Source organism: Colletotrichum tamarilloi (genome assembly GCF_030869305.1).
Source record: "Colletotrichum tamarilloi strain Tom-12 chromosome Unknown Scaffold_10.1, whole genome shotgun sequence".
NCBI lineage: Eukaryota > Fungi > Ascomycota > Sordariomycetes > Glomerellales > Glomerellaceae > Colletotrichum > Colletotrichum tamarilloi.
Genome location: NW_026849393.1, coordinates 837,204 through 855,187, shown reverse-complemented (window position 1 = coordinate 855,187; position 17,984 = coordinate 837,204). Strand labels below are relative to the sequence as shown.

The 17,984-nt window shown below is 53.2% G+C and overlaps 6 protein-coding genes across 6 annotated transcripts; 1 reads left to right on the top strand and 5 right to left on the bottom strand.

Annotated features, from left to right (window-relative positions):
- Positions 1-100: 100 nt before the first annotated feature.
- CTAM01_04434 (uncharacterized protein) lies at positions 101-430 on the bottom strand (the record flags this gene model as incomplete). Its single annotated transcript, XM_060520464.1, has 1 exon — positions 101-430. The coding sequence occupies one exon, from the start codon at positions 428-430 to the stop codon at positions 101-103; it is 330 nt and encodes a 109-aa protein (XP_060385109.1).
- Positions 431-5,506: 5,076 nt separating this feature from the next.
- On the bottom strand, positions 5,507-6,706 carry CTAM01_04433 (uncharacterized protein; the record flags this gene model as incomplete). The annotated part of the gene is made up of 3 exons (XM_060520463.1): positions 5,507-6,351; positions 6,417-6,533; positions 6,694-6,706. Coding segments are annotated over 3 exons (975 nt in total), but the record flags the coding sequence as incomplete, so codon positions are not given.
- A 659-nt stretch (positions 6,707-7,365) lies between these two features.
- Positions 7,366-7,773, bottom strand: CTAM01_04432 (TOM7 family protein; the record flags this gene model as incomplete). The annotated part of the gene is made up of 5 exons (XM_060520462.1): positions 7,366-7,387; positions 7,447-7,483; positions 7,549-7,577; positions 7,634-7,680; positions 7,747-7,773. 5 exons carry the CDS (start codon positions 7,771-7,773, stop codon positions 7,366-7,368), a joined length of 162 nt encoding a protein of 53 aa, XP_060385107.1.
- A 417-nt stretch (positions 7,774-8,190) lies between these two features.
- On the top strand, positions 8,191-9,344 carry CTAM01_04431 (RNA recognition domain-containing protein; the record flags this gene model as incomplete). The annotated part of the gene is made up of 2 exons (XM_060520461.1): positions 8,191-8,210; positions 8,279-9,344. 2 exons carry the CDS (start codon positions 8,191-8,193, stop codon positions 9,342-9,344), a joined length of 1,086 nt encoding a protein of 361 aa, XP_060385106.1.
- Positions 9,345-10,062: 718 nt separating this feature from the next.
- CTAM01_04430 (uncharacterized protein) lies at positions 10,063-13,650 on the bottom strand (the record flags this gene model as incomplete). The annotated part of the gene is made up of 1 exon (XM_060520460.1): positions 10,063-13,650. One exon carries the CDS (start codon positions 13,648-13,650, stop codon positions 10,063-10,065), a length of 3,588 nt encoding a protein of 1,195 aa, XP_060385105.1.
- An 871-nt stretch (positions 13,651-14,521) lies between these two features.
- On the bottom strand, positions 14,522-17,521 carry CTAM01_04429 (mitochondrial membrane protein Pet127; the record flags this gene model as incomplete). The annotated part of the gene is made up of 5 exons (XM_060520459.1): positions 14,522-15,360; positions 15,411-15,508; positions 15,563-16,129; positions 16,182-16,297; positions 16,352-17,521. The coding sequence occupies 5 exons, from the start codon at positions 17,519-17,521 to the stop codon at positions 14,522-14,524; spliced, it is 2,790 nt and encodes a 929-aa protein (XP_060385104.1).
- Positions 17,522-17,984: the final 463 nt, after the last annotated feature.

The following is a 17,984-nucleotide window of genomic DNA, read 5'->3' as shown; positions in this document are numbered from 1 at the left end:
GTGTAACCGTGTTACACGAGGAGATCTAACGGGACGACTTGAACTAAAGCGTAAACTCCTGATGATCTTTGGGAAGGGGGGCCAGAGGGCGCTTGCTACACTAGATATGCGACGTTGCTCGGTGCTCGGGTCCAGATTCTCCAACGTTGTCGTTGCACTCACGCACGCGTGGAGGGGGAGATACCCGGGAAGGGAAGGGAAGGGAAGGGATACAGACGAGAGCTAGGTTTAGGTGCAGGTAGGGGGTATTACTTGAGACGGACGACAACGACGACGTCCGAGCAAAGCCGCTGAGCGTCCTTTGTTCGATGTCGTCCCTTGAGATTCTGGGTTCTGGTTCTACCTGTCGATACCCGTCGTGCCATCGTCCGAGCCCTCGTGGCAAACTCTGATAGTGACGCGGAAACCACATGTCTTTTCCTTTCGTCATTTTGGACGAGCTCAACTTTTGTCTCTGGCCTCTCTTATGTCTTGCGCATCTTAGTGCGGTTTGCGGGGATCCGGGAGCTTGCGAGCGTTGGATGACAATTGGCTCCGGCACTGGAACAAGTCTGTATCAGATGACTCACGCCCTTTTGCTCTCTGAGTTGTCTGTCTCTGTCGCTTTCTATTCCGCTCTCTTGTTGTTCCCACCGCCCAACATGACCCTTACGGTTGGGTCGGGTTCAAAATGTCGCGCACAAAGTTACTGTGTTCGAGGCGCGCGATGGGAGGGGATACCATGCTTGAGTGGACTATATCGGTTCCCGCAAAAACGGGACAGGAGGGGCAAACGATCATGACCGAGACGAACGGCAAGCGCGTGCGTTTTTTTCTCCGTAGTCGCCGTCTCCAGTGTAAGTCGGAGGAGGAGGAGGAGGAGGAGGCGCGGGCGAGCGAACAAAAAAAGATGGGGGTCCACGGCACGCCGTACACGCCGTGCACACACGGGAAACAGAGCTGAGCGACGGAGTAGGGGTGATGCTTGTTCGGGGCCGCAACTGACACCACGCAAACCACGCAGCGCTCCATTTTCATCTCAAAGTCTCAACGTCTAGTAGTCAACCACAGCGTGGAGCAGCTGCGAGGAGAAAAGCTCTGCTCATCCCCCCTCGTTGGTGCCTCTCCCCTCTGTGCCTCTCTCCCCTGAGCCCTTTATTCCCTCTGTGCCCTCTCTCTCCAGCCTATCGCCTGTCGTCATTGCCCACCAAACCCCCTTGCGGATACTACCTTGGATGTATTTTTTTGCCACGCTAGAGCCCCAGGACACACTTCTGGGGTTCTAAATGTGGCCTTGTGATTCGTTCTTTGGGATTATTTGCCTCCCCTTGAGCAAGGGAGACATGTTGAGAAAGAGGTGAGCGCAGCCGTTGAAACCGTGAATGGCTGGCTGAACCTACTCTGGACCGCTTCCTCGACTTCACAGGCTGGACTCTGGGCTTCAAGGGCCCGGTACTGGAGACTTCGGACGGTATACGTGGGCAACAGGTGGGCTTGAGGGGCGGTTTAGGTAGCTGCGATGCCGTTGCCCAGCACTTCCATTCCTGTGGCTCTGGTTGGAGGAGCACAATGGGGGGAAGGGGAGAGACGCAGGTTTGACACGTTGGCAGGTCCTGTAGAGATGGAGTCATGGGCAAGGAGTAGGTCAGTAACGAGAGGAGCATGATGGGGATGAAGGGGGCGAGAGATGTCGTGCAGTTTACGGATATTTTGGTAGTCGACGGTCGAAGTCCTATCTGCACTTTCTCCATTTCTTCAGAATCATCATCATCATGACCGTAGTCATCAATCATTGTAATCTTGTCCTTGTTTCTCACCCCCCACCTCTTCCTCGCGGTGTCATATATCGTCCTGCTTGAAAGCTCCAGCCCAGCCCACACGACCTCGCGGAGCGCGGGACTTCGGATCCGCGGCCGTTGGGATAACCCCAAAAACCCAACGTGCGGGTTTTTCTGGTGTGTCCTTTTGTGACCTGTAACAACGGTGCCACTCTGATTCAGATGGAGAGTGAGTGAGGCCTGTCTCTTGGGATGTATCACTCAGTTGTAGTGTGTGTCCGTGTGTGGGCTGCGTTCCGTTCACCCTGGTTTCTTCTTCTTTGGTGAGTGTTCTTATGTCTTGAAGAAGAAGCGGTGGAACAGCGTGAGGGAGTTGTAAGACCGTAAAAGTCAGGTAGGTAGGCTGCGAGCGAGACGAGATTACCTGGGTACGCTACGTAGCTAGGGGTGGGTGTGGAAGTGGCAAGTGAGAAAAGGCTGTGAGACGTAAGAAAAGAGAGACACGATTCCAGAGACATGGTGGTCGGAGGAAGGCGGGGAGGGGAGAGATTGTGTGGGCAAAGGGGGCTCAGTCGAGTGTGAACCGCAGTGGCATGAGAAACCGAGATGTGGCCTGTTTCTTCCCTATGTCTGGGATCGGAGATGGGAGGGACGGCACGGAGGAAGAATGATGGCTAAGTCGCAGATTCGGGACTGTCCGATAGGTACAATCGTGATTACTCTCTTCACAAGAGAAAAGCCATTTAGGCATCTGGGGGGTGAGGCCCTGAGCCTGAACGTGTTTTGGGAGGCTCTGAGTGGATAATCTGTGGTGGATGGGTAGGTTGATGGCTGCTTCTTTGTGTAACCGTTACGTTGTCTACCCGCCTCTTAAGAGGGGAGTTCCGCGCTTAAGGTTGAGATATATCCCAGATAAGGTATTTCCCTAGCTGACGATGCAGTGAAGAGCATCGGCTATCTGGTCTCCATGGCGGGAGATGGGAGAACGTGCCGGCACCTCTCCTTTCTTTCCACGCTGCTCCCGTCTCCCTAGCCCCTCCATTTCCTTCGAGACTTGTTCCTGGAAAAAGGAGCGGTAGTACATCACATGTGTGAGAGTGTGTGAATGTGGATGCAGGCGTCGGTATTCATAAGTGCGTGTGTGTATGTGCGCGTGCGAGTGAGATTGACAGTTGTTCACCATGAGATCCTGCACTTTGGACCCTTTTCCCGTCCCGACTACAGTTCTATTTTCCTTTTTTTCTCCCTCTTTTTCAGAGTTTCTTGTGTTCTCGTGTTCTTGTCGTACCACGATGCCGCGGGTGCTATTCTGATAGGAGGGGATAGAGGAAATGTGGGAAAAGACCACGCAGAGATGTACGTGTAACGTTGGGCTAAAGCCGGCAAGGACTTCATAAAGGGGTCCATCTTGTCCCCTCTCCACAGTTCCCGCTCTACAAGAAGAGAGGCCTGCAGGAGAGAAGCCTCAGGGGGCGAGGAGTGAAGGACCCCTCCCCTCGCCGACGATTGGACATCCGTATCGCCTCCCCTCTACTCCCCATCTCACCACTTGTGGGATCAGGTCCCTTTTGGCGATCGAGGCGCGCGTCAGTGAGGTGATATACTGGAAGTGGTGTGCTGGCTGGACCATCGCTGGCTGGCTGGGCGGGATGGATGGAAGGATGACCTGTGTGGGATCTGCCGGCTTCCCTTTCCGCTGGGATCCGGACGTGACATGTCAAAAAGTCTCACGGCTCTTCTCGTCCGCTCATCTACGCTCCTGCCTTTCTTTGCTTCTTCTCTTTCTTTACGTACCCGTACCTACATCTGAGAACTGAGAAACGTCCCCTCGTGACTTCTGGGTGGCTTGAGGGGGTAACGGGGGGCCGGGAGGATAGACGGAACATTCCATATCAGGGTGAGATGGTGGTGGTGGTGTGTTCGGTATTTGTTCATCAGGACCTACATGCTACGCGGGAAAAGTAGCAAAAACAGAGCTGGAACACCGCTACGAGTGTCTCGTAAAGAAAGGGGCGCTGATTCCGAGGCAAGGAGGTACTTGAGTAGGGGGGGTATAGCAAGCCTTGTGTTGTCTTAGTGAGTTGTCTGTCTCGGACGTCGAATGCCGCGCCCGCTGGGAGGCGTGGGATATGTGGTTTTACTGTTTTGTGTGCCGAGCCTTGAGAGACAAATGGGATAGGAGGCGTAGATTTCGGTTCGAAGAGAAGGCTGGGCAGTGATGGCTTCTGCGATCTGGTATTTTGGATTACGACATGATCAGATCGGACAAGTGTCATTCTCAAGGAAAGATTCGCCATGTTCTGTATGCTTATGCCCGTGGTCTTATTGCTTTGGGGGAGATCAGACAGGCTGTCCTGGTGTCGAAACCCCTCACCGGCCTTCTGCACATTCGAAAAGCACAACATTCTGTCACACAGAGCGATAGCAGCGGCGTATGGAAAGCCACGTGTGAGACTTTGAATCGTGGATCGGTGTCTTCTTGTTAGCAGTGGCTTAGTGTTCTTCAACGTTGCTCGTTGACCCAACCTCGAAGCGATGGCACATTCCTCTAGGCTTGTTCATTCGCCGAGGCTTTGGTTCTGGCATGCAAGAACACTCAGACAGAGCCTTGACCTTTACCTTGAGCTTATGCTTGGAAGCCTTTGAAATAGACTACTCATAAAGTGGATCACTCATGGAGTAGGGAGGTCGATGACCGTCTTGCAGCCCCTATTCCAGTGACTTCGGTCCACGTTTCAACTTTGATATTCCATCAGCATTCACCATTGACAGATCAGTTGTGCTGACTTCTTGACTTAAGCGTGACTTTCTTCTGATTCTAATGATGTATCAAAGAACATGTAGCTACAGTGATTTAAGATCATCGCAAATTTAGCCATCTGTTGAGCCGTCTTGCATAGCTGATATAAGTGCGGCTGGTGTGATGAGCATCAAGCAAACCAGAATAACGTAGTGCATCTAAGCACAAGATTGAGACCTGTGAGAGCAGAACGTACGCCTGTTGTTTCGTCTATATCCTCTTGTCTTCATTACTTGAGTTATTTGATGGTACAGCTCTGTTTGACGATTCAATGGAGCAGGAGCGGTCGAATACCAAGAGATATGACGGATGAGATTTAATGAAACGAAACGGAACGTGAAACGAAGATGCAACAGAATTTGACTGGCCATTAAGCATTTGAGGCACCACTGACGGTGAGGAGTGATGAAGAGCAATCCAGGTCTGCGCAAAGAGTTTCACTCTTCTTGCGACTTACATGCTCAGTCGATTCACAATCGTGGCCTAGTTTAGAAAGCAGACGTAGAAAAATGCAAATCCCCAGAGTTGAGCAGTCAGGTAACGTCAACGGAACGAAGCTTGCTCGAGTGTGCTGCATAAGCCAGAGCAACTTATACACACTCTTAGGGAAGCAAGTCTGGGGCTATCCTGACATGTCAGTTGACCTCAGCGTTTCTTATTGCCGCTGGCAACGAAATAGCCTCCGTACTTACAAGTATGGGCGAATGTGGGATGAAATAGCAAACTTGAGGACACAGGCGTTGGCCACGTCCAAGGCTGCGAGAGACACAGAAGCTGCCGTTTCATGATCATCTTTCTTATTTTGTAGACTCTAAAACTATGCAGACCAGATGGCATCCCTGACATTGCACGCACGATCTTAGCCTTGGCCATCGAATCTTCACTCTCGTCAATAGCAATATATTCGTTCTGGAATGGTATCTATTATTCCGACACTATCATTACAAGCCTACTCCGCCCATTGTGGTAAGTAGTATTTGACGTTCTCGTACACAAGGAAAGTGACCCATGTAGCCGGCATCACCCTCACAACTCCCGGCATAAGGCCTCTGTAGAAACCCCTGACGCCTTCTTCCTGCCAAATCCTCTTCACAACACCCCGGATACCCCGTCCGAACCTCTCATCGGCGTCGTAGTTTTGTAGTCGACTCCGGAGTACCTGGTAGGGATACGTCACAGCCCCAGCGACCAGCTTCGAGACACTCGAGATGACCACCGTCGCCTCGTTGCTCACCCGCCCTCCATTATCGCCCTTCCGCTGCCTTCCGGCGAAATACATCTTCTTGGCGGGCTCGTACACGGCAAACTGTACTGCGCCGTGCGAAACCCCGATCAGACTGACGCCGAGGCCACGATAGAAGCCCCGCAGGCCCTCGGAGCGATACAGCAGCCGCGCGCCGGTCCACATGTTGGCGTAAGCGCCCGCAGCGGTGCGGTCGGACGAGAGCATGCGCGTCTTGAGAACCCAGACCGGGTTCGTCAGGACCTGTGTCAGCGCTCCGGCGAGCGCGGACGACACGAAGAAGTCCTGGGTGGTGAGGTACTCCTTGGTCAGGTTGCGGGCGTTGGCACCGGAGCCGCTCGTCAGCGGCATGTAGCCGGCTCTCCAGAGCGCGATGGCCCGCTCGACGCGCGACTTGAAGAAGAAGAAGGCGGACCAGCTTGAGGCGTTGCCGATGAGGTTCGGCGTCAAGCCGCGGTAGAGGGAGGCGATGGGATGCGGGTTCTGTGTGAGCGTGCGGATGAGAGACATGGTTGTCAGCGACACTGACGGATTGGCCGCGCTCCGGTGAACTAAGCTTCCTTGTCAGCGACTGCTTCTGGGTGATTTTCAGATATAGACAATGCACTTCACTCACTTTGCATCCGCGTCTTCACGATATCAAGCGGGTGAACTACCAAAGTCGCAACCGAGCCGGCCGAGAGACCGGCAACGGACTCGACCAGAGCGGGTGAGATGCCCGCATTTTTGCTTTCTGACATAGAAGTAAGAGGGGCCTCTGTCACATTGCTCTATGTAGAAAACGTGACTGCGATCTCACGCATCCGGTTGCAGAGACCTCGGCCAAGCTCAAATGTCGGAAGCTGTGTAAAAGTAGCTTGGTGAATTGTTGGTGTGGCTTGACTGCAGCTTACCATGAAAAATGCGCCTGAATGATTATTCATACGTCATGTTAGCTCATTAAATTGCGGCTCCGCTGTCACTTTTTCAGAGCTTCAGCCACACTTAACCTCCTTTCGCAGGCTGTGACCAGACGTAAGGTAGGCAGGATATTGACAGCTCCCAATGCCCATAAATGAAATTGTTTTAATGTGTTCATTCTGTTAGTCTTCAAGATCATGGAAAGACCGCAACAGTTCTGAAGCGCAGTTGCAAAGCTCGTCGACGTCCGCCTGAGCCCTCAGCTACGTAATCTGTCTTCTCTACTCACAGGCACTAGCCATCTGCGTCAGGGGAATATTTTCTTGGTTTACTAGAAGCTGCATTAAATGCGATGCGTATGATTAAGCAAAAATGCGCCAGTTACCCGAATGTTCATTGACAGCCCGCTGACTGCACCTCATTCCCCCCAACATTGGTGTCCGCGCTGCCAGACCATTCGCAGTGGCGTACAACAAAGAAGAGTATATCGTTAGAGAGATTTCATTTGATTACATATGTAGTTGTACAATGCGCCGGAGCCGCGGCCTGCATTTCCTCATCACCATTGTCAGTGATCCGGTGTGTCATCCCCCAAATTTTGGCTAGCATCCAAAATATCGCCAGCCTAATATTGTACAAAAAGTCGATGTTGAGACACGCGTCGTCTAAGAGAGGGGAGAAATAAGGCTGGGGAAGGATTAGTTACGATGTTCCCTGATATTCGCGCGTCTTGGAGTATTGCCTACCGGATGAAAGCGGGACGGGGCTCGCTGCGGGTGTAGCCTGCAAAGAATAGTTAGTTTCGCTGTTGGAGGCGTAGTTCGAATCGAAGCATCAATCATTCGTACCGAGGTAGAGAACGAGAGGGAGGTATCCGCTGCGAATAGGTCAGTAACTGGGTTCGTTTCTCGTCAAATACAGGAGACTACATACTAGTGGATGGCAATACGGGAGATCTCAATGATCTTGCCAATGCGCTCCTGTAGTATGCAATGATTAGATCCAACTCCATGCGACGTGATCTAGCTATCGTTGCGTTGTCGCACCTTGGACTCTTCGGAGAGGGCGAACATCTTGACAGATGGAATGTGACGTTGACGGTATTTGATAGTTTGAATCAAGGCGGGTTCGCGTGATGGCGGTGTTCGTCGTCGCTGGGTGTTCGTGGATGTATCGTCGTCGCTGCGTCAGGGAGCTGGTGGTGGATGCGCTGGAAGCTGTTCCTGAACTTTTCTTCGTCTGCCGGAAAAACGCATCGAGTGGAGCCGCCGGAACAACCGCGCTGGGAGGCTTATCGACCTTTGCGCTGCACGATAAGGTACGTACCGACATAGCTCAACCGCGACTGAACCTCGAGGCCAAAATTTCCAGGTCTTTACGGTACAAGGTGACCAACGACTTTTCGCCTCACGTATTGTGACGATCCAATCTGTCTTAAGAGTATCGTCTATAGATCGTGAAGAGGGCACTGAGAGTGCTAGGAAATCAAAATGGCACAAAACAGGCATTGGTAAGCTTCAATCTGGCCCCAAGTAAGCATTCAAGGACATTGCAACTAACCCACGACGCGCGACACAGGGAACAAGACAAAGATGCGACCATCTACATCGGAAACATTGACGAGCGCGCGACCCCGGCGATGGTGTACGAAGTCATGCTCCAGATGGGCCCCATCCACAACATCCACATGCCCCGCGATCGCGTCACCCAGAACCACCAGGGCTTCGGCTTCGTCGAGTTTAGGACGCCGGGCGACGCAGAGTACGCCGCCAACGTCATGAACGGCATCAAGCTCTACGGCAAGTCCCTGCGCGTCAACAAGGCCAGCGCGGACAAGCAGAAGCAGGCAGAGATCGGCGCGGAGCTCTTCGTGGGCAACCTGGACAGCATGGTGGACGAGAAGATCCTCTACGACACCTTTTCGCGTTTCGGCCCGCTCGTCAACTTGCCCAAGGTCGCGCGAGAGGACAGCGGCAACTCAAAGGGCTTCGGATTCATCTCCTACGCCGACTTTGAGAGCGCCGACGCGGCGATTGCCAACTTGCACATGCAGTACATCCTCAGCAAGGAGGTCTCGGTCCAGTATGCGTTCAAGAAGGACGGCAAGGGCGAGCGCCACGGTGACGCTGCGGAGCGTGAGCTCGCCGCGCAGGCTAAGAAGAGGAATATCGTCCCAGAGATCCAGGCCGTACCACCCGCTTTCCTCAACGGCCCGCCTCCGGCCGCTGCGCCGACTGCCCCTGCCGGATTCGACCCCTCAAACGGCCTGCCGGTCCAGGCCCCAAATCCAGGAGCACCAGCCGGATTCGCGCCTCCGCCGCGGGGACCAGCGCAATACAATGCCGTACCACCACCGCAAGGTATGGGCGGGCCGGGCATGGGCCGTGGCGCCGTACTGCCTCCCGCGCCGTCTGGTCTGCCGGCGCGGCCGCCACAGTCGCAAGGCGGCTACACGAACCCGGCCGACTTCCACCCGGGTGCCCCGGGTTTCCGCCCGCCAAGCGGACCTCCCGCACCGCAAGGCTTCGCTGCGCCCCCTCCCAACTTCCCCATGCCTCCTCCGGGAGCTTCTGGGACACCGCCCGCGCCGCCGGGCTTCATGCCTCCTCCGGGCTTCAACCCCCCTGGATTCCCCCGCCGATGAAGAGACATGAATTCAAAAAGGAGATCGCACTTCGTTGGCGGTATTGTAAGACTACAAAAAAGAGAAAAAAGCGCTGCTTTGGTGCCGCTGATTTCCGAGGCTTCATCGGTTTCGAAATAATAGCCGGGCGTTTAGGATAGGGGCTAGCGAGAAGCTCGTCCAGAGCAGGTTGGATCAGATTGCAATGGTCTGTCGTCACTTTGATCAGACGGGGAGTAGCCATTGCTAACATTATCCAGATCGTCACTTTAGTGGTATGGCAGCTGCTTTAGACCCAGGCAGGATCGCAGGCAGATGCCTCACAGACATCATGACCCAAGAACCCGCGGCCACGGTGAAGATTATGATGATCGTTACTCGTAGCTTAATGAAGAAACGACGTTTACAATATTCTCAACTTTGACTGGAGCTCCGTGGACTCTAGAGGACGCATAGATGAACCCTCTGTGTGCCTTTGTAATGACTCGTCCATGTCAATATTGACGGGGTTCTTTGATGCGTCGCAACCCAAGCTAATACGAAGGCACATCCAAGGCAAAATATGTAGCACTGTATCGGCAGCCAGACATACGAAAATGCAGACGTTCCACTTTTCTTTTTGGAAAATGCTGAGAAGAATGGCTATATCATCCCAGATCCGCTCTCGCCCTTTTCCTACATAAATTACAAATGGTAGGTACACAGTTATCATACATCTCCTAGTCCACGATATCCCCTTTTATGAGTCTCGCGGCTTGTCCTCTTGCAGCTCCTCCTTTTTCGGCTCGCTCTCTTGCGGCTCATTGTTCTTCGGTTCGTCCTCCTTCGGCTGGCTCTCCTTCAGCTCGGCTTCATTCAACTTGTTCTCCTGGAAGATATCTTCCTTCAAGGTCTCCTCGTCCAAATCGTCCTCTCGCAGCTCGTCTGTCGTTTCATCCCAAGATACCGTCTTCCACTGGGCCCTGTGCCCGAAAGCCTCATCATAAGTAACGGGATCATCCATGCCGAAAACATGGACGGGGTTCTCCTTGGCCGTCTCTTCCATTTTCGCACGGAATTTCCTGCCCCTCCTGCTCATCTGCTCCAGCTTGCCAGAAAACATCTGGTACCACGGGTCAGGCCCTTTCGCATCCTTGTCGTTTGAAAGCGCCTTCTTGCGTCGCACCTGAAGTGCTTTATACAGATGCTCGGCACGACCCGCGGGAAGTTCTTCAATGGAATACTCCACGGTCCACCCCGAAACGCCAGCCTTAGGATCGGGCCGCGGGGCGTATTCTCCATTTACCCTGTTCCGCACAGTCAAGACCATTCCAAGAAGCTCGTTATCAACGATATCAAGCTCAGGGGTCTCGTCTACTTGGGCTTCTTTGCCCTCAGAATCCTTGGGAGACTCGGTTGAGGTTGCCGTCTGGCTGATACTAGGGTCAAGATCCTCAAACATTTCAGTCGTTGCTTCCTCCATGTCTGAAGCCTGAGGGTTCGTCTTGATTTCTGACTGCTTCGACTCGGCAACCAGCTTAGAGAGAATACGCTCGAACGTTCGGAGTTTGGAGACGTCGGAAGTAGCGTCGTCTTCAGGAATGTCGGTGGTTTCCTCCACGTCGAGATTCTCGTCGACATTTGAAGCAACGCGGAGAATCAACTCCTTCAGACCGAGATTCCGAGAGCTGCGCTGTAGTGATGACCCTTTGTCTGTCTCTTGAACCGACTCAGTTCCCTCGCTAGCGGCTGGCACAGCTTCTTGCGCTGTGCTCGATTCAAAAGCTTGAGTAACATCGGCCGATGGGGTGTCAATGTCGCTCGCAGACATCGCATCTGTCTGGTCATCCTTTCCATCAATATCCTGTGCCTCGCTGGCTTGGTTACGCGTAAGGGCCTCCAAAAGGCCGTCGACATACCAGCGAGCTTCTTCAGGTGTTCTCGCCTTCAGCAATGCACTTTGCTCCAGTGCGTCGTGGATTGCCTCCCGTACATGGCCAATGCCGAGGGCATCGTCTTCCACTGCCTCATTGACCTTCTCCTGCATTTCTTCCCAGAATGCTTGCGTCTGCCATACTTGGCTACTAGACTCTGGACTGGACACATCGACGCTAACAGCTTCCTCGTCTTCTTCTTGGCCAACTGATCGCTCGACTTCCGAGTCTTGCATCTCGGGTTCCGATGACTCCTCTGAGGCCATGCCAAGGATCTGCTCCTCGAACTCTCTGACAGCAGCTTGGTTGCGCGTTTGGACCTTGTCGATATCTTCCTTTGTAACAGGCTTTGCGAAAACGTACATAAAAGGAGGGTCAGTAGGTCGCGTTTCCACATGAAGTCGGATGGATCGGCCAGGGAATCGTTCTGTCGCGCGATCGAGGACCTTGTTCAGGAGGTGAAGGCTGAGCTTGAATTCTTGGTCGCCGAGATTTCGGTAAAAGGTTCCGTGAATGGCTTGGTCCATCTCGTTGATTGGAATGTACTGGAAACCGAAGATGCGTTGTGTGTTATGGAAGGCAACGAAGATTCCATCCATACGGCCCATTCGCACTTGCAAGGAATACTTGAGGAATGCAGATCTGATCATGTCGAAGTATTCGCGCTCGAAAGACTCCCACTGGCCATAACGGCGGCGGATCTCATAGCCAAGTCCTTTGTGGAATTGCTGAGCGTCCATGCGGATTGAGACTACAGCTCTCGTCTTCAGATCAAACATTCCAGATCCTGGTAACCTTGGATCATACGCATCCAGTTGAGAACGCATAAGGAAATCGCCCATGGTGGTGTAATGGAAGGCTTCTGCAGCATTACGCTCCTCCTCGGTGATCTGATCGGAATTGGCACGGCGATACTTTTCGAACTCTTCTCGCGGCAGCGTCAACTGCTTCTCCATTGACTTTCCGAGCATACTCAGAATACTGGCAGAGTCGTACTCCTTGTCTGCATCTATTGCGTACACACCTTCATTGAAATGGAGGAAGGAGGCAGCTGGCGCACGAGAGATGGCAGTGAAACTCGAATACTCGGGCGTGAACTGGCGACTCATGTTGTCAGGGTTGATAGGCCGCCACGCAGAAAGCAAGAAGTGGAAATGGGACAGCGTTTGAGTCATGCTTGATGTTGAGCCGGTGTACTTCCTACCCAGCTTGGCCGCAAGCGAGATCAAGGTGTTATCCTTTGAAGAGGTGACATATTTCTGGAGCGCATTGAAGTCAAACTCGCTGATCGGCATAATATCGCCGAGGTAAGGATCAAAGTTGAAGACTCGCGAGCGGGGATCCTGCATATGGTATACTCCAGGGTTGAACAAGACTCTGTCCAGGCCGTAAGCGAGTTTTGGCACCTCGGGAGTGTCTGGTATTTCGACGGGCACTAAGCGAAGACTCTCTGCGTGCACTCTCTTCACATTGACAAGAGGCTTTTCGGATTTCTTGGTCCTCTTGGGCTTGGTTGGGGGTGCTTCGCTGTCGTTCTTCGCTGTCTCGTTCGCAGCCGTTGCGTCGGTCGCTGTGTTGGCGGCAGAACGAGCTGCGCCAAGAGCTGATGTACCAGCGGCCGCTGCCGCCAAAACTAGTGGAGCCTTGTCAACGCCAGTGAGGCGATTCTCAAGTGACGTCCACGAGGTTTTCACTGGATCTTGAGGTATCGGCTTTCGTTCCTCACCAAGCAAAACCTTTCGCACCTTTACCCGCATCTCATCCTTCCTGGCCTTTCCACGCGGTACGGACTGAGATTGAGCTTGCCGAGATTGGCCTTTGGGCCTAGCAGCGTCACCTGATGTGGTGCCAGACGATTTCGTGGCACTTGGCCTCTTTGCGAGGTGGTCGAGGGGTATTGACTGCGAGCGCAAGACGCTCTTCAGAACGTCCAGAGTACCAGAAATCATCTTGAGCTTCCCACCCAACTTATCGCTCTGTTTCGCCACGAATGCGTCCAATTCTCCCTTCTTCCCAGAACCTGCTTTGGCTCCTTCGGCAGTCGCTTCCGTGGTGCCTTCTTTGATATTCGACAGCCTACTGTTGATGGAGGCGTAGCTGTGCTCGAGCTTCTTCAGAGACTCAAAAACCTGCTTTATAACCTCGGGTGCTGGTTGGGAGTCGACCGGCTTCTCGCTATCGGCGGGCCTTCCTTGTTTGGCTGACGTCTTCCTGCTTGAAGGTGCCCCAGCCCTCGATTGAGCTTTAGGGGAAGTTTTCTTGGGTGTCGGCTTCATTGACTTTGCCGTCCGTCCACCCCTGGGCTTCGTGTCGCTCTGAGGTTTCGCATCGCTCCGAGGTTCCGTATTGCTCTTAAGTTTCTCTTTGCTCCTAGGTTCCAAGCCGCTCTTAGCCTTGACCTGGGCATCTTTCATAATATTGACCTCGGCGTCGGGTATTGCATCGTTGCTGTGTTCAGCATCGTCTTTTGGGCCTGGCGTTGCTGTCGATTTCTTGTTCGAGCTACTCACCCTATAGCCTCGGGCGCCAACCAGGGGAGTGGTCTGGAAGAAAGAGGGTCGCGTCCGACATGGTGCTGAAAGGCAGGGCCGGCAGGACGCACAAACGTAGGAGTTTCCCAGCCTTTGAAGGCGCAGGGTGTTTGCACGAAGCATTGAGAGAAAAAGGTGACGATTTGTAGCCTTGGACGTTGACGGGGAGTTTGAAGTGGGCTAGAAAGCCGCTGGTCAATTTTTTTCTATTAGGAAGAACGGAACGCGGACGGGACGCGCCACAGTTTTAATCAATTGCGACCAGGGTCCAAAGGAATCTTGGTCCGTGCATGCGCAGATCGCATGCTTATGAGCAAAACCCTGGCCCCCTGTCTACCTTAACTCCCTTCTTGCCTTCCTACCTTAGGGTACCGGTAGCTCACCTCAGGCAGTTAAGAAGGCAGTAAAAAACACTATCTTGGTCGCTCAAGAACCAAGCAGTGTCCTCTTACCTATCTTACCTTGCCATACTTCGATGTTGGCGAGCTTGATGTAAATCACGAGAGGAATCGAGGTAGTAGCTACTGATAGGCTGAAGCCGTATAGCCCATCAACTTTCTAAAGAATAACGACCTTATGGCGTGTGTAGCAACAAATCCATCTCTCCCAGTCAATTTCGCCGCATCATCTGGCAGCGGTACAAATTGGGGGGTATTATGCTTTCCCAAACAATCAGCTCATGCCAGGCCAAATACCGCACCAGACGCCAGTCCATAATGCCGTGAAAACATGATCCACGCTGAGCCCGAACCCACTACTCCTTCCCAGTGAATGCGTGAGACGCATAGTCCGTGGCTGTCTGCCGCGCTGCTTCGGCGTCTGCAAAGAGTGCTTGGACTTCAAAAGAATCCGCCAGCATACCGTCCGCCACACTCATCCAAAGCAAGTTTCCACTCCGCTTCGCCTGTGTCGAGGCTGCCCTTGCGCTTTTCAGAGCTTGTTCGCCCACTACATTATCGAAAAGTCTGGACCGCATGATGCTGAGGGCTATCGCCAGACAGTGCGTGTTACCTGTCACCCGAGACCCATTCAACGAGTTCGTTATACTCGTTTTGATTTGGTGCATAGATGGCGGGGGCATCGTCTGAGCCGTTGCCTGTACGAGATTGAAGGCGGTACGGATGTCCGGATCTTGGTGTTCCGTACACATCGGCCGCAACTGGTCCAATAGCTCAGTAGATGTCATCTCGTCGCGGTAAGATGAATCTTGAAGAATCCAGATACGGTTCAGCGCAGCAAGTATGCACAGCTCCAGCTTAGCAGGCTTTCTGCCACCTGGACCCCCACGGCCTGCATCGATACTCAACCTCTCGTCTTCGAACAACAATAGAGCAGTCTCCAAATCACCGGTGCCTTGATGATAGACCCCGGAGAGGTATAGCGAGAATACGCTAAAGATTTCGTTCACAGCTGGTGTGATAGCCTGCTGCAGTTGTGCCACGCACTGTTCGACTTTTGGCCATTGACTGTGCGTTGCAAAGTACAGCCCCGTCAGAGCTTGCAAGTAACAGAAGATTTCGGTCCTCCATTTAGCCTGCTCCATCGACTCGCGTAGGGATGCTGCAGGAACACTGGGGGCTATCTCCTTGTTCCCTTGTGTTGCGTTAGCTTCATGCACGTCTGGGAACACAAGCCGCACTTACATTTTGCCAATACATCGAACCCCTCCTTCCAGAATTCGTGACTCCTCTTAGGATCCGAACCAGGGCGATACATGCCGGCTAAACCACTGAACGTATAGCTGTTGCCGGTCAATTAACATCTGACAAAGACGGCGCAATTGTGTTGTACTTACGTCAATACTATAATCTCTAGCCGGTTCAGGAAAGTCATAACAATGTAGTCGTGTTGCCCGTTTGTTGGCCCAGATCGGAGGATTGCAGAGGTATCATCGCTGAGGGTTGCCGAGGTTGAGTTGTGCTTCTTGACAGGGATCAAGATCTCGGGGTTTAGATCGGTCCATGTTTGGGATCCTAAGTTTGCATCAAGCTTTGCTTGAAGTGTTCTCAGTTTGTGAATCAAGATATCGGGCGTTTTCTGGTGCATGCTACACGCAAGGTCGAGCAACAGCATCAAAACATCCAGCTGCGGAATCTGAACGGAGGGATCCAGTTGAAACTTGGTGGCTTGCGCCAGACAAGTTTGCACTCGTTCGATGGTGTCAGGGCGCATGTTCCTCAGCACCGACAAGCCTTCCAAGAGGGAGGCGAAGACAACCATGGCGTTATCCCCTCGCTCGCCCGCTAAAACGGCAATAGCGCGCAAGTTGTCCAGCACTGCCGCATCGGGTGGACTACCCGCATGGACATGGAACGTAGCCTTCAACAGACGAAAGGCGTAAACCCAGTGTATATGTTTGAACCTAGTACTTTTGTAAGCAACGGGCCAATATCGATCAAGGGAAGGTTACGCACGTGAGACAGTCCGCAATATTTTTGTCAACGGCGATGAATGCTGCCTTCTGGTTCCTCTGAAAAAGTACCTTAAGCAGAAGATATTGCATACAGTACTTGAGATCGGCGTATCTATGCTGGAAGGAATGTCAACAAAAGATTCGAGCGAGTAACGATCTAATTCAACATACCTTGTCGCAGATAGTGATACCCTTGCTCAAGGCTGTTTCTGCCTCTTGAAGATTCTCAGTCTCATCACACAATATAGACGCATATCTCAATCTTGCTTTCGCCTCTTGTCTCGGAGACAGACGATTGCTTTGGAATGCAGCCTCGAGACATGCCAGACCAGTGGTAATCAACTTTTGGTACTCGCGTAGTTGCTCGTCTGACCCAGATACCGCTACTCTTTGTACACCACGGCGCGCCTTCTCGAAACACTCTTCTGCCACGTGAACAAGGATCGTCGTCGTGTCGTAAGACCTTGCTTTCGTCGATAAGGCGGGAGAGCCTCTAGAAGATATGGCCGGAGAGTTCATCGAGGATATCGCAGGTGACTTTCTAGCTATGCTAGGTGATCGTGCCGGCTGTACAGTTGGCGAGTTTGTGAAGTGAGGCTCGGGACTCGGTTGAACTGGAGAAGGCTCTGCGAAAGTCTGATTCAGGACTGGCACGGCCTGAGATTGACCCATGGGCGGCTGAGAGAACTGAGCATATTGCGGTACTGCCGGAAAGACTTGGGGGCTACGCTGTTGCTGTAGCTGCTGCAGCTGCTGCGGTGTTTGAGGCGGCGGCTGAGGCTGTTGCTGGAAGTGAGGTTGAAATTGCGGTTGATGTTGCGGCTGCTGCGGCTGCTGCGTTGGCTGATACTCAGCGTAGATTGGCGGCGTCGGCGTCGGTGTCGGTGCAGGCGCAAGCGCAGGAGAACGAGAGGCGTGTGTGGTTTGGACAAAGGGCGAATGAGGAGGCGCAAACTGTACGTTCATCGTATTCCCGTGAGGAAAGGGCTGCTGGAGTTGGCGATGGTGGGGGTATTGCGGCTGCTGCTGTTGTTGCTGCTGCGGGAAGGTGCCGCCATACGCAGGGAACTGCCCATATCCGTTCGCCTGCATATTCATCGGCGTAGGCGCAGGAAGGATAGGAGCCGGAGCTTGGACAGGCGATTGATGGTGGTAACTGCCGTGAATCGGTTGAACTTGGCCGTGACTGCCGTATGCAGCGTTCGCGTAGTTTTGGTTCTGGCCATTCCCACTCCCGCCGCCATTGCCATTGCTATTGCCGTAGGGATCGTGGTAGGGTTGGGGGACGTGCTGCTGGCCACTGAAGGCCTGCCCCGAAGGCAAGGAGCCCCGGTATGTCATCTTTGGGACTGCATAGGGATCGCAGGCTTCACTACATGGAATCTCGACGATCGCTTCGTTGAACTGGACTGACTTGTTGCGACGCGGTTGCTGTCCAATAGCCGCACCTGCAGGTCGCGAGGCTCCTCGAGGAACGACTGGTCGAGCAATGGCCCATGGTCCCTGCGTGCCTTACATAATTCCACGTGCCGTGGATCCTCCCCACGGTCCCGATCTGGTTGGGAGATGCACAGACCATGATGGCTCCGTCTTGCCCCAAAAAGGTACCTTAGGCGGACACTTCGTACTGAAATTCTGAACTTTTGGAATTCCGATGAGTGTGGCACTGCGTGGCTGAACACAGTCTTAGCCTCTGGGTACGGTTACGAGTCGAGTCGGTCCACTTTGTATTCTAATTGGCTGTCAACTTGTGCCTCGGCTCGATGCCGAATCCATCTTGCTTTCTTTACCGCTACGGGATACC